Genomic DNA, 14,823 nt, shown 5'->3' on the forward strand with positions numbered 1-14,823 from the left:
AGCATGCCTGTTTGCAGCCTGGTGATAGGAGGTTCTGAGGAGGAGTCAAATGATGATAGGGATTAGTACAGTCATATATATGTCCATGTGGGCATACAATATACATTGATACATGCTAGGGACAATACTCATTCTCATGTCAAACTGTATAACATGCATGTGCACAATGTGATTTGTGATATGAGGGATTTTAATCTGCACAGTATACAGGTATGTGTTTTATACAATAGTTATGTGTACATGTCAGTGATGGAGAAAATGTGTTCTTTAAGTGACGCTATGGTCACTCAATTTACTTTAGCCTGATGTAGGCACAGAACCTGCTTTCTGAGCTAAAAGTATTGTGATGTTATAGTGTCCATTTACTGAAAACTCAACATGTGGCTTGTGGCCTGTGTTACTCTGAGACATGTTAGTATTGCACTATTCCACCTCATATCATGAATTGCATTGTGTTAAGTAGCATTAATGTCAAATATAATTGTAGATGTGTTTGTTAGTAGGCCAAATACCATGCTCCTCATTGTGTACATAAATGTGTGACATTAAAGGATGTTATATCTCAAATACATATCATACTGGTGTGTGGGATGTTACTCACCAGCATGAGGTGCTGTGGTTGCAACCCCTGGGTCACGAGCCCCTGGAAGTCCATGGACTGCTGTGATACTCAGGGACCTGTGTATCATCTCCTGCCAGACATTGTATTCTGCTTCCACGGGTGGACCACCGCCTGTTCCCCTCTGGTGCATGGCTTCCTGGCCCATCTTCTCTTTCACCCACCTCTTGCAATCGTTCCACCTTTTTTAAGTCCCTCGACAGTCCTCCTCTGCGGGGCCACACTGTTTACAGCATCCTCTACCGCCAACCATGCTTCCTTACGCCTTCGGGCAACGCCTTTGCCCTTCTTCTGGACAAAGACGGCACTGTGGTTGTCCATGATGGCCTGGACTAGCGCAACATTCTCATCAAATGAGAAGTTTGGGCATCTCATGCGCTCCTCCTCTGTGGCCACCTGGCTTCCTCCCTGGGATGTCCCTGGTGTGGGTTCCTCCCTATCCTCTCCCTCCTTCCCCCTTCTGTCCCCATGTGCACCCTCTGTCCCTCTTCTAAGTGTGCCTGGTCTCTGGGTATCTCCCGTCCCATCATCCCTTCTAACTCTCCCTCTCCCCACTCCACTAACTCCCTGACGGGGACCCCGCTGCTCCTCCTGTCCGCTACAATACTCCACTCCCTGCAACTCCGCTCCTCTTCTCCCCTCCGCCCTACCTCTCCCTGCCATCCTCAAACTACACACACTCACGTTCACTCCCAGTTCAATCACACACAATCACAACCAAACACTCAGCCTATCACACTGTAAAATTGAAATAAAATGTGTGAGGTGTTAGAAAAAAAAAAGCGTTGTGTATTTTGTATTTGTGTGTATGCAATATGTGTGCAATATGTAAAAAGAAGTGTAAGTAAATGTACAAGCTTACCCAAACAAAAATCTGACTTAACTAACTATTATGCTGCGCCTCTCTCACTACTCTTACTAATCCTAAACTCACTGTAGTGTGCTGTAGCTCAACGAACCATCCAAACACACTGAAGAAAATCCCGGCTGCGCATGGGTTTATGTATGACTTGAATAGCGTAATTTAGATGGAGTATAAGTTATTTTTACTAGTCAGACAAATTTGCATAAAAATACATTTTATTGAGACTTTACGTGAACAAAAGACTGGCGTAAGTACTTGCGACGACTAAATGTGTATTTGCGCACTTTTCAGAACACCAGTTTGTCCTACTTACGCCACTTTAGCATCTGACGGCGCCGTATATTGGATAGCCCGATGTGCGAGGTGAAATTACGGGAGGCGCGGGTTCCCTCGCTTGCGCCGAAAACTACGCCGTATATCGGATCGCGCCCCAGCAATTCATGGTGCGATTAGTAAATTCTGACTGCACATCAGTGCTCAGAGGCATAGTACAAGGTATTACTAGATAAGAATATAAAGCTAGTAATGTGCACTGTACCCGCAGTATATCCTGAGGATAGATGTCTTTGCATTTACACATCGGTGTCACACAATGCACTGCTTCTTTTCCTCTCCCTGAAATAAATATAGCAAATAATGTAATACATCTTCTAATTAAACGATACATTATAATTATATAGTGACATTAATTAGTGACATTAAACAGCTTGAGATTTGTATATAAAATGTTATGTCTAATGAAACCACTTTGCAATATATTTTCATGATTTATTTTGAAAATTGAGGATTTTCAAATTTTTAGAACTTGAAATGCACCTGCTGACTTCTGAAGGCTAACTCTGCTACATATGTGTTCCTAATAACAACTGCAAAATAATTAATTTTACACTAACTTTATGACAGTGACTAGCCTTGTTGTGTGTGGACAAAAGCCCAGATTGGCTTCTCCATATGGTGGGCGGACTGGGCGGAGATTGGCTATTGAAAAACAGTTGCAGTAAAATCAATGTTAATTTGTATTAAATACGTTAAGACTGACATGTTAGTCTATAGAACCTCAATAGAAATGTCTGTAATTACAAAGTGTTACTGTAACTTTAAATGAATATGAATGGGATTTAATGTTTATTATGTTGTATTTAGAAGTGCATTATGTGTGTGCACGTGTGTTCATGTGCATGTGTGTTTAAGTGTGTGTATGTGTGTGCATGTGCGTTCATGTGCATGTGTGTGTGTGCATGAGTGTTCATGTGCATGTGTGTTTAAGTGTTTATGTGTGTGTGTGTGTATGTGTGTTCATGTGCATGTGTGTTCATGTGCATGTGTATATGTGTGCATGAGTGTTCATGTGCATGTGTGTTTAAGTGTGTGTATGTGTGTGCATGAGTGTGTGCGTGTGTGTTCATGTGTGTGCATGTGTGTGCATGTGTGTGTATGTGTGTGCATGTGTGTGTATGTGTGAGTGTATGTTCACATGTGTGAGTATGCGTATGTGTGCATGAGTGTTCATTTGCACATGTGTTTAAGTGTTTATATGTGTGTGTGTATGTGTGTGCATGCATGTGTGTAGGTGTGTATGTGTGGGTGCGCGTATGTGTACATTTGTGTGCTTGCATGTGTGTGTGCATGTGTGTGCATGTGTGTTATCGGTTAATCTGCACATTGAGTAATGTAAAGTGACATAAAGAGGTATTTTGGTTACACAATGAAGTTGTGAGCGCACCGCATGACCCCTGGCGCTGTTACATTACTTGTGTTTGTCACTTACCCAGAGTGGATTTGTACTTCGTTAGCTCCCTGAGCAACCTCTTTATTGACATGCGGTTAGAAGGATTATGGGACAGACTCCCTGACACAATTTTCCACAAATCCAGTGGAATGGAGTCTGGAATTTTTGCTGTGTGACCTGATATAATCTGTGGGATTAAACACACCAACACATTTTGTATTAACATGACTAGTGGTGAGCAAAGTGTAACGTTCCTTATTGTGCACACGCAAATTATAAAGATGACAAATATTTTTATTTAGAAAAAGCTTTTTTGCGGAGAACTGATACTTCAGTATTAATCCTGATTGGCTGATAAGAACAACTCTGACAGGTACACTACAGGTTTCCTTTACATGATAAACAAGTGATGGCTGCTCTTCTAATCAATCTGCTCAGGTGAAACTTTACTTGTTTAGTTAATAAGAAAAGTGAATTAGACAACAATATAACCATGAAATCAATGGGACTGGAAGAAACACAGAAATCTGTCTAAATCTTTCTAAAGTGAGCATTTTATAAGTGAGGCATTAACAATAGAATTATACAAGAATTATACAAGGATTGGGCAAGGGGCAAGACACAAGGCAAGTATGTGACGGACCACCTGGTACCCCGAATGAGTACCTCCGTCAGAACACTTCCCTTGTCCTGGACATCCCTTTATCCAGAGCAATAGCTCCTGGTATCTCCATTTGACCGCAGTCTAAAGTTATAGAGGGGGAACAGAACTGAGGCAACACTCAGGGGTCTGAACACAAAAACAAACAAATAGTTCAATCCTATTGGCTGATCCAATCAGCCAATAGGATTGAGCTTGCATTCTATTGGCTGTTCCAATCAGCCAATAGAATGCAAGCTCAATCCTTGGATGACGTCACTTAAAGGACCCGTCATTCTGCAAGAAGACTCCGGATGAAGAGGATGCTCCACATCGGATGTCTTGAAGATGGAGCCGCTCCGCGCCGGATGGATGAAGATAGAAAATGCCGTCTGGATGAAGACTTCTGCCCGTCAGGAGGACCTCTTCTGCCCGGCTTGGATAAGGACTTCTGCCCGTCTGGAGGTTCACTTCGCCCGGCTTCGTTGAGGACTTCGGCCCGGTTGGGTGAAGACTTCTCAAGGTAAGGTGATCTTCAAGGGGTTAGTGTTAGGTTTTATTAAGGGGGTATTGGGTGGGTTTTAGAGTAGGTTTGGGTGTGTGGTTGGTGGGTTTTAATGTTGGGGGGTATTGTATTTTTTTTACAGGTAAAAGAGCTGATTACTTTGGGGCAATGCCCCGCAAAAGGCCCTTTTAAGGGCTATTTGTAATTTAGTGTAGGGTAGGGCTTTTTTTATTTTGGGGGGGCTTTTTTATTTTGTTAGGGGGATTAGATTAGGTGTAATTAGTTTAAAAAAACTTGTATTTTTTTATTATTTTCTGTAATTTAGTGGGGGGTTTTGTACTTTAGATAATTTTATCTAATTTTATTTAATTGTAGTTAATTTAGGGAATTAATTTAATTATAGTGTAGTGTTAGGTGTAATTGTAACTTAGGTTAGGTTTTATTTTACAGGTATATTTGTATTTATTTTAGCTAGGTAGTTATTAAATAGTTAATAACTATTTAATAACTAATCTACCTAGTTAAAATAAATACAAACTTGCCTGTAAACTAAAAATAAACCCTAATCTAGCTACAATGTAACTATTAGTTATATTGTAGCTAGCTTAGGGTTTATTTTACAGGTAAGTATTTAGTTTTAAATAGGAATAATTTATTTAATGCTAGGAATATTTATTTAGATTTATTTAAATTAAATTTAAGTTAGGGGGTGTTAGGGTTAGGTTTAGGGGTTAATAAATGTAATATAGTGGCGGCGGTGTGGGGGGGGCAGATTAGGGGTTAATAAATGTAATGTAGGTGGCGGCGGTGTAGGGGGGGCAGATTAGGGGTTAATAAATATAATGTAGGTGGCGGTGGGCTCCGGGAGAGGCGGTTTAGGGGTTAAACACTTTTTTTAGTTGCGGTGGGGTCCGGTAGCGGCGGTTTAGGGGTTAATAAGTTTATTATAGTGGCGGTGGGCTCCGGGAGCGGCGGTTTAGGGGCTTAATAAGTATAATGTAGGTGGCGGCGGTGTAGGGGGGACAAATTAGGGGTGTTTAGACTCGGGGTACATGTTAGGGTGTTAGGTGTAAACATTGCCATAGGAATCAATGGGATATCAGGCAGCAGCGAACATAAGCTTTCGCTGCTTTCAGACTCCCATTGATTCATATGGAGGCGGCAGATTGAAAACCAGGTACGCTGGGCCGGAATAGTGCCGAGTGTACCTGCTAGTTATTTGATAACTAGCAAAAGTAGTCAGATAGTGCCGAATTTGCATTCGGAACATCTGGAGTGACATAAGCATCAATCTGTGTCGGACTGAGTCTGGCGGATCGTATGTTACGTCACTAAATTCTACTTTTGCTGGTCTGTAGGGTTTGATAATAAGGGGAATCAGGCTCACCACAAATACGCTGAGGAATTCCAGAGTATTTGCGGTTGACGGCTTGATAAGTAGATGCCAATGTGTTAACTTTTTGCTTCTTAGTAAAACAATGTTGTTTACTGCTCACTATTGTTTTTACTGCTTACTATTTTTGTATGGAGTCTGCCTATTTTTAACGATTTTCAATAAATTTTTCTACTTTTAAGAGCTTCTGGATTCTTTTTCTTTCTGTCTGCTTGACCCTGGACTTTTTGGATTTTTTTTTGTAAATGTTGGTTGTTAACGTGGATTTTAACAGGGAATTAAGTTTTACAAACTGCTTGGAAAATCTACTTGTAACAGGAATTAATGTGACCTCAAAAGGTCTCAGGTGTAGGATGTGATAAAGTGTAAACTGCCCACGGTCACGCCAGAGAGGTATTGAGTGCCCGATGTCCCTCCCAACTGTCCCTATTTGAGAGGGACAACCCCTGATTCTGTCCTTCTGTCCCTCTGAGACAGACATATGTCCCTCTTTTCATAGTTTCCCTTAGCCCCACCCATGGAACACCCACAAACTGCCCTTACACACTCACAGACCACCAGAAACACCCAAAAATGCTACCCACTAACCACCCATGGTCCCTCCCTTGTCAAGAAAGCTCCATCAATAAAATGTGACGGGCTCCAATCAACCTCCTGTGTCCCTCAGCTCATTCTCATTTTGTGAATATATGCAATGATATAAAATTTTCCGCTCAGACAAGATGATCTACGATGTCTCGTTGGTACGATGAGGTTCCTCAAAAAATGTTAAAACTAAACATGGTAGATATTTATCCCACTATGCAGTGTCATCTATGTGAAGGAGAGACTAAAACATTACAATAAAAGGTCTAAAAAAAATCCCCAACCTTATGTGTAGTTTCTCTCCGTCTGTTTGATCATTGGACCCTAAATGTCTTACTGTAGGGATTCCAAACAGATTAGAATGGCATCAAATGTGAAGTTCCACCAAACATAAATATTATGATTGGCTGGAGCCCAGTTCTGACTCAATAACATTTATGTCATGGACACTAAACTCAACATAGACAGAGCATTATCATCTGTTATGCGTCAGAAACACTCTGTAGAACGCACTTACCTCACTGACAAACTGGACGACATTGAGATGTGCCAGGTCTTGGAACGGCTGCTTGCCATACAGCAGGATGGAATAGATTGTAGCAGCGAGCATCCAAGCCTCTGTGTCCCAAGAGAAAGTTTTATTCTTAAATGACTCAGGAGCGCTGAAATATGCTGCAATGGCCTCATTACTATCACCTTTACAATAAAAAAACAAAGAGAATGGGCAGATCTTTAGTAGTGTTGTGGTTATAGATTAACCATGTAGTTGTCAGAAATGAGCACCACACATTGCATAGTAATTCTCTAGTGGCCAAGGAGTTAATTCAATTATTGCATTAGTAGGAAGTACATATCAGCTAATGAGCATTAATAGGAAGTACATATCAGTTAATGAGTATTAGTATGAAGTATCTATCAGCTAATGAGCACTAGTAGGAAATACCTATCAGCTAATGAGCATTAGTAGGAAGTACATATCAGCTAATGAGCATTAGTAGGAAGTACATATCAGCTAATGAGCATTAATAGGAAGTACATATCAGTTAATGAGTATTAGTATGAAGTATCTATCAGCTAATGAGCACTAGTAGGAAATACCTATCAGCTAATGAGCATTAGTAGGAAGTATCTATCAGATAATCAGCATTAGTAGGGAGTACCTGTCAGCTAATGAGCATTAGTAGGTTGTACCTATCAGGTAATGAGCATTAGTAGGAAGTACCTATCAGATAATGAGCATTAGTAGGAAGTACCTATCAGATAATGAGCATTAGTAGGAAGTTCAGAAGAACAAAGAGAGCACCAGACAGGTCCAATTATGAAATTTAACTTTTATTTAGCTCACAACAGCTTCTTTAAAAATTATTCAAGACATCATAACATCAAAGACAGATTGGAGTAGAGTTCCTGCTTACGCGTTTCAGCAAAAGCCGTAGTCATAGCATATAGGAACTGGGTTTATCCTCAAGTCAGTATAGAGTAGAGTTGTGCTTATGCTGTGGTCAGTATAGAGCTGATTATGTGGCCAGTATAGAATTGGGCTTATCAAAATCATCAAATTTGCAACATCATCCAAAATCATTTACCTCTCTTACAAGCTGATGAGAAATTAATCAAAATAGCACGTCAGGGCTGCAGATTTTCTTTTTAAAAAGGCATGTCCATAGGGAACCATATAGCACCCACTAAATTAAGTAAGGCTACAACAGTTCAGAGTTAATGGCTTACATTTAAAAGAATGTACCATTGCAGCAAATCAACATGCAAGGCATGTGAATTTCTCCAAGAAGGGGATTCCTTTAAAAGTTCTGCAACAGGAGAAATGTACCATCATAGAATGTGCCTTAACTGCAGGGAAACATTTGCAATATATCTGTTAACTTGCACCTCATGTGACCTTCAGTATATCGGACTCACAACAAGAGAAGTCAAAGAAAGAGTTAGGGAACCTTAACCACACCCTTAGTTTAACATTTCAAAATACAGCACCAAAAATGCCCTGTTTCTCTTTGATGGACAATAATAGAGAAAATACATCAAGATAAACAAGGTCAAAGCAGAGAATTAGCTTTGAGAGAGGTATTCTGGATTCATAAATTGAAAACCAGAGAACCTTTTGGACTAAACTCTGAGTATGATGTGATACATTTTTGGCAATGAAGATTAGCCAATATTTTTGAAATTGCACTTACTCAAAAGTAAATATGAACTAGTAATCTTTTTCAACTCATTGTAATTTCTGATGATTTCTAATAAAGAGATCATTATCAAAAATAATTTTTAAGAAAAAGTATGTTCGATAAGAATATTTCCTTAGAATGATCAATTAGAATGCAAGATGTGTACAATAATTGTTGTTACTGCATAATCATGTAGAACTAGGGAAATAATTTAGATAACAGCCAACTTAGCAGCAACAAATTAGTGCTGTTCACAGATACGCTAGCATGATAAAAATTAAATATTTCCTTAATGGTAAACAAAATTAACTGTAGTATCTATTTGATCTCTGTGAGACGTGGCAGTGTTTTAATGATAATACACACATATATGTTGGTCACAAAAGGATTTTATTGACCAGTACAGTGAGATAATTTAATGATTATAAAACACTTTATATATATTTACATAACATGAAGTGTGGTAGGACACATAAAGGGCACATTGTATCCAACATAACCTTGATTAGGTACCTCAAGTCCTATAAGTAAATGTCTATAGTTGGTCACTTGTACATATGTATTTGTATCTTTATTTGTATGTTCGCAATAATTTGTAACCATTTGCTAGCTTAGTACTAAGAAATGGAAAACAATTGCATCCGTAGTTTACAAATTATCATACATAGGCATACACTGTTCAAACTCACATAATTGACATAAAACCATCCCCCTTTTTGAGCAGTCAAATAGTTAACTATCCCCGGTTTCCCTAGGTCCATCTGTCTATGTGATCTGCTGGGAGTGTTTCAGATAGTACATACGATCAGTGAACAAGTAGAATGTTTTTAATTATCCTATCATATTTAGGTTGGCTTTTTAAATACAATCATTTTGTGTAGTTCCTATATGCTATCACTATTACCGAAACGCGTAAGCGGGAACTCTTCTCCAATCGGTCTTTAATGTTATGATGTCTTGAATAGTTTTTAAAGAATCTGTTGTGAGCTGAATAAAAATTAACTTTTATAATTGAACCTGTCTGGTGCTCTTGATTTTTTGTTCTTCTGAACTTGATGCCAAATTGGGGGAGAGTGAGCACAGATTGTTCAAGTCCTTCATCAGACCCTGGGAAGCTTGCAGTTATTTCCATACAATTGGCAATGAGTGATATGAGAAGCGGAGACATGGAACACTGATGACGTCATCAGCTATTGCCCGTGGTTGACGGAGGGAGCTCAGACAAGTCCAAGCAAACTGTGAAACAGACAGCTCCTGTGGACCAACCCGGCATTTGAAAAGGTATTCCAATGTTCTCTCCGTAGCCCAAAGGTGAGGCTTGTGTGTGGGGGTTGCGCATTTCTCTTTACACTTGAACCAATACAACATTGACTCTTGCTGGTCATCTGTTCAGTATTTCTGCCATTTGTTGAAATTAAATTATATGCTGTGAATAAGGTGTATACAAGGGCTTGGAAAGTGCATCACAATAAGCTCCCAGTTTATGTATATAAAGCAAATGATCCTATTGGTGCTGAGGACTTTTTCTTTGTGACATGCATTAGTAGGAATTACCTATCAGCTAATGAGCATTAGTAGGAAGTACCTATCAGCTAATCAGCATTAGTAGGAAGTACCTATCAGCTTATGAGCATTAGTATTAAGTACCTATCAGCTAATCAGCATTAGTAGGAAATACCTATCATTTAATCAGCATTAGTTTGAAATACCTATCAGCTAATGAGTATTAGTAGGAAGTACCTATCAGCTAATCAGCATTAGTAGGAAGTACCTATCAGCTAATCAGCATTAGTAGGAAGTACCTATCAGCTAATGAGCATTAGTGGGAAGTACCTATCAGCTAATCAGCATTAGTAGGAAATACCTATCATTTAATCAGCATTAGTAGGAAATACCTATCAGTTAATGATTATTAGTAGGAAGTACCTATCAGCTAATCAGCATTAGTAGGAAGTACCTATCAGCTAATCAGCATTAGTAGGAAGTACCTATCAGCTTATCAGCATTAGTAGGAAGTACCTATCAGCTAATCATCATTAGTAGGAAGTACCTATCAGCTAATCAGCATTAGTAGGAAGTACCTATCAGCTAATCAGCATTAGTAGGAAGTACCTATCAGCTAATCAGCATTAGTAGGAAGTACCTATCATTTAATCAGCATTAGTAGGAAGTAACTATCAGCTAATCAGCATTAGTAGGAAGTACCTATCAGCTAATGAGCATTAGTAGGAAGTAACTATCAGCTAAAGAGCATTCGTAGGAAGTACCTATCATTTAATAAGTCTAGGAAGCACATTTGTGCTTTATACTGTGTAAGTAGGATTCTTGTGTTCCTATTGTTGCCTTTACCTATATTTTATGATCTGCACTATGTGGCGCCCTCTATCCATTCCTTCCTAGATCTGTCATCCGTGTTGCGGCATAACACCCTGGAGGAGCGGCCTATTCTTTCTTGGAATACTGTTGTATATCTGTCAGCTTCTGGAACTACCTATTGCGTATTGCAGGACTTTGCACCAGAACATATACACTGGACTATACAGTTTGTATATATATATATACATTATTTTCTCCATTTTGGAGCACCATTATATTGTTGCTTTAATATTGTTGCTCTAATAATATTTTTTACAGTATACTGTTGTTGCTTATTGCTATTGACCAATTCGATCTTTACAGCACATATCTCAATAATTATTTTCATTTTGGTTATATTAATCCTAGGCGCATCTTATAAGTACTTTAGTGACGCTGGTCATCACTTAAGTACTAGTTGTTATCATTTAATAAGCATTAGTAGGAAGTACCTATCAGCTAATCAGCATTAGTAGGAAGTGTCTACAAGCTAAAGAGCATTAGTAGGAAGTACCTATCAGCTAATGAGCATTAGTAGGAAGTACCTATCAGCTAATCAGCATTAGTAGGAAGTGTCTACAAGCTAAAGAGCATTAGTAGGAAGCACCTATCAGCTAATGAGCATTAGTAGGAAGTACCTATCAGCTAATGAGCATTAGTAGGAAGTACCTATCAGCTAATCAGCATTAGTAGGAAGTACCCATCAGCTAATGAGCATTAGATGGAAGTACCTATCAGCTAATCAGAATTAGTAGGAAATACCTATCATTTAATCAGCATTAGTAGGAAATACCTATCAGCTAATGAGTATTAGTAGGAAGTACCTATCATTTAAGCAGCATTAGTAGGAAGTACCTATCAGCTAATGAGCATTAGTAGTAAGTACCTATCAGCTAATCAGCATTAGTAAGAAGTACCTATCAGCTAATCAGCATTAGTAGGAAGTACCTATAAGCTAATGAGCATTAGTAGGAAGTACCTATCAGCTAATGAGCATTAGTAGGAAGTACCTATCAGCTAATGAGCATTAGTAGGAAGTACCTATCAGCTAATGAGCATTAGTAGGAAGTACCTATCAGCTAATCAGCATTAGTAGGAAGTACCTATCAGCTAATCAGCATTAGTAGGAAGTGTCTACAAGCTAAAGAGCATTAGTAGTAAGTACATATCAGCTAATGAGCATTAGTAGGAAGTACCTATCATTTAATCAGCATTAGTAGGAAATACCTATCAGCTAATGAGCATTAGTAGGAAGTACCTATCAGCTAATCAGCATTAGTAGGAAGTGTCTACAAGCTAAAGAGCATTAGTAGAAAGTACCTATCAGCTAATGAGCATTAGTAGGAAATACCTATCAGCTAATGAGCATTAGTAGGACGTGTCTACAAGCTAAAGATTATTAGTAGGAAGTACCTATCAGCTAATGAGCATTAGTAGGGAATACCTATCAGCTAATGAGCATTAGTAGGAAGTGTCTACAATCTAAAGAGCATTAGTAGGAAGTACCTATCAACTAATCAGCATTAGTAGGAAGCGTCTACAAGCTACTGAGCATTAGTAGGAAGTACCTATCAGCTAATGAGCATTAGTAGGAAGTATCTATCAGCTAATGAGCATTAGTAGGAAGTGTCTACAATCTAAAGAACATTAGTAGGAAGTACCTATCAGCTAATTAGCATTAGTAGGAAGTACCTATCAGCTAATCAGCATTAGTAGGAAGCGTCTACAAGCTAAAGAGCATTAGTAGGAAGTACCTATCAACTAATGAGCATTAGTAGGAAGTACCATCAGCATTAGTAGGAAGTACCTATCAGCTAATGAGCATTAGTAGGAAGTACCTATCAGCTAATGAGCATTAGTAAGAAGTACCAATCAGCTAATGAGCATTAGTAAGAAGTACCTATCAGCTAATGAGCATTAGTAGGAAGTACCTATCAGCTAATGAGCATTAGTAGGAAGTACCTATCAGCTAATCAGCATTAGTAGGAAGCGTCTATAAGCTAAAGAGCATTAGTAGGAAGTACCTACCAACTAATGAGCATTATAGTAGCAAGAAAGGTCTCCAGCACTCCAATATTAAAAGGCAATTTTATTAAATATAGCAACGTTTCAGGGTCACAGCCCCTTACTCATGCTTCAATGAAGCATGAGTAAGGGGCTGTGACCCCGAAACGTTGCTATATTTAATAAAATTGCCTTTTAATATTGGAGTGCTGGAGACCTTTCTTGCTACTATCTACGTCTGGAGGGTTGAGGCAGTACCCTTGGCCTTACATGCACCCTCATCCTCTGTGCTGTGCTCATTTGGGACTTTGTGTGTAACTAATGAGCATTAGTAGGAAGTACTTATAAGCTAATGAGCATTAGTAGGAGGTACCTATCAGCTAATCAGCATTAGTAGGAAGTACCTATCAGCTAATCAGCATTAGTAGGAAGTACCTATCAGCTAATTAGCATTAGTAGGACGTACCTATCAGCTAATCAGCATTAGTAGGAAGTACCTATAAGCTAATCAGCATTAGTAGGAAGTACCTATCAGCTAATGAGCATTAGTAGGAGGTACATATCAGCTAATGAGCATTAGTAGGAAGTAACTATAGACAATATCATTTCTGGCCGCAGGATAAACCCAGCTCTGTACTGATCCCAGAATAAGCCCAATTCTATACTGGCCACATAATCAGCTCTATACTGACCACAGCATAAGCACAACTCTATTCCAGTGTTAATTTTGACAGCAAATTTCAATTTAGTCTTAGTTTTAGTATTTTGACTAAAATGCCATTTTAGTTTTAGTCGTCTTTTAGTCATCTGAATTGTTTTAGTTTTAGTCTAGTTTTAGTCGACTGAATCTCCAGTAGATTTTAGTCGACTGAATCTGCAGTAGATTTTAGTCAACTAAATCTCCAGTAGATTTTATTCGACTAAAATCTAAGGGGCTTAGTTAAAGTGTAATGCATTATTTATCTATAATTTGCAAACTGATTACATACTCCAGGAGTAAACATAACACCTGTTAATATTTATGGTATTAAGGTTTACACCTGCAATATAGACACAAATTTAGCCGTTGTGATATGTAACATCTTTATTAAAATTAAATAAAACCAAGTTTCATAAACAAACAGACGTGCAACTTTAAATGTATTGAACATATTACCCAATATAAAAACTTTAACAGTTCTCTGTTAATAATTAAAACAAGAATCAAGTAACTCAACACAGCAAAAAGTTTGTGCAGATAGCACAGGCACAGCATAACTTAAACCATTATTCGTGGGCTATGCTTATTTCTATAGGAAGAATCAATTGATTGTTCACAGATTTGAAAAATTTTCGGCAACGATATTAGCACTGCTCTAGAACTTCTAAACTCATTATATACTCCTGGAGTAAAGGTTTATTAACCTGTTTTTATTTATGGTATTAAGGTTTGAACATGCAATACAAATTTAACAGATTTAACTGTTGTGGTATATAACATGTCTTTATATACAGTGGGGAAAAAAAGTATTTAGTCAGCCACCAATTGTGCAAGTTCTCCCACTTAAGAAGATGAGAGAGACCTGTAATTTTCATCATAGGTATACCTCAACTATGAGAGACAAAATGTGGAAACAAATCCAGACAATCACATTGTCTGATTTGGAAAGAATTTATTTGCAAATTATGGTGGAAAATAAGTATTTAGTCACCTACAAACAAGCAAGATTTCTGGCTCTCACAGACCTGTATCTTCTTCTTTAAGAGGCTCCTCTGTCCTCCACTCATTACCTGTATTAATGGCACCTGTTTGAACTTGTTGTCAGTATAAAAGACACCTGTCCACAACCTCAAACAGTCACACTCCAAACTCCACTATGGTGAAGACCAAAGAGATGTCGAAGGACACCAGAAACAAAATTGTAGACCTGCACCAGGCTGGGAAGACTGAATCTGCAATAGGCAAGCA

At 38.5% G+C, this 14,823-nt stretch overlaps 1 protein-coding gene across 1 annotated transcript in view; it reads right to left on the reverse strand.

The window, feature by feature from the left end:
- Window positions 1-14,823, reverse strand: part of LOC128639754 (uncharacterized) — a 293,450-nt gene that overhangs the window by 176,967 nt on the left and 101,660 nt on the right. Inside the window, exons 12-14 of the mRNA XM_053691880.1 lie at window positions 6,854-7,032; window positions 3,253-3,400; window positions 2,023-2,099 (exon numbers count right to left, since the gene is read on the reverse strand). Coding sequence (XP_053547855.1) covers window positions 2,023-2,099; window positions 3,253-3,400; window positions 6,854-7,032 — 404 coding nt within the window. The remainder of the gene's footprint in view (window positions 1-2,022; window positions 2,100-3,252; window positions 3,401-6,853; window positions 7,033-14,823) is intronic.

Source organism: Bombina bombina, chromosome 9 (assembly GCF_027579735.1).
Source record: "Bombina bombina isolate aBomBom1 chromosome 9, aBomBom1.pri, whole genome shotgun sequence".
Taxonomy (NCBI): domain Eukaryota; kingdom Metazoa; phylum Chordata; class Amphibia; order Anura; family Bombinatoridae; genus Bombina; species Bombina bombina.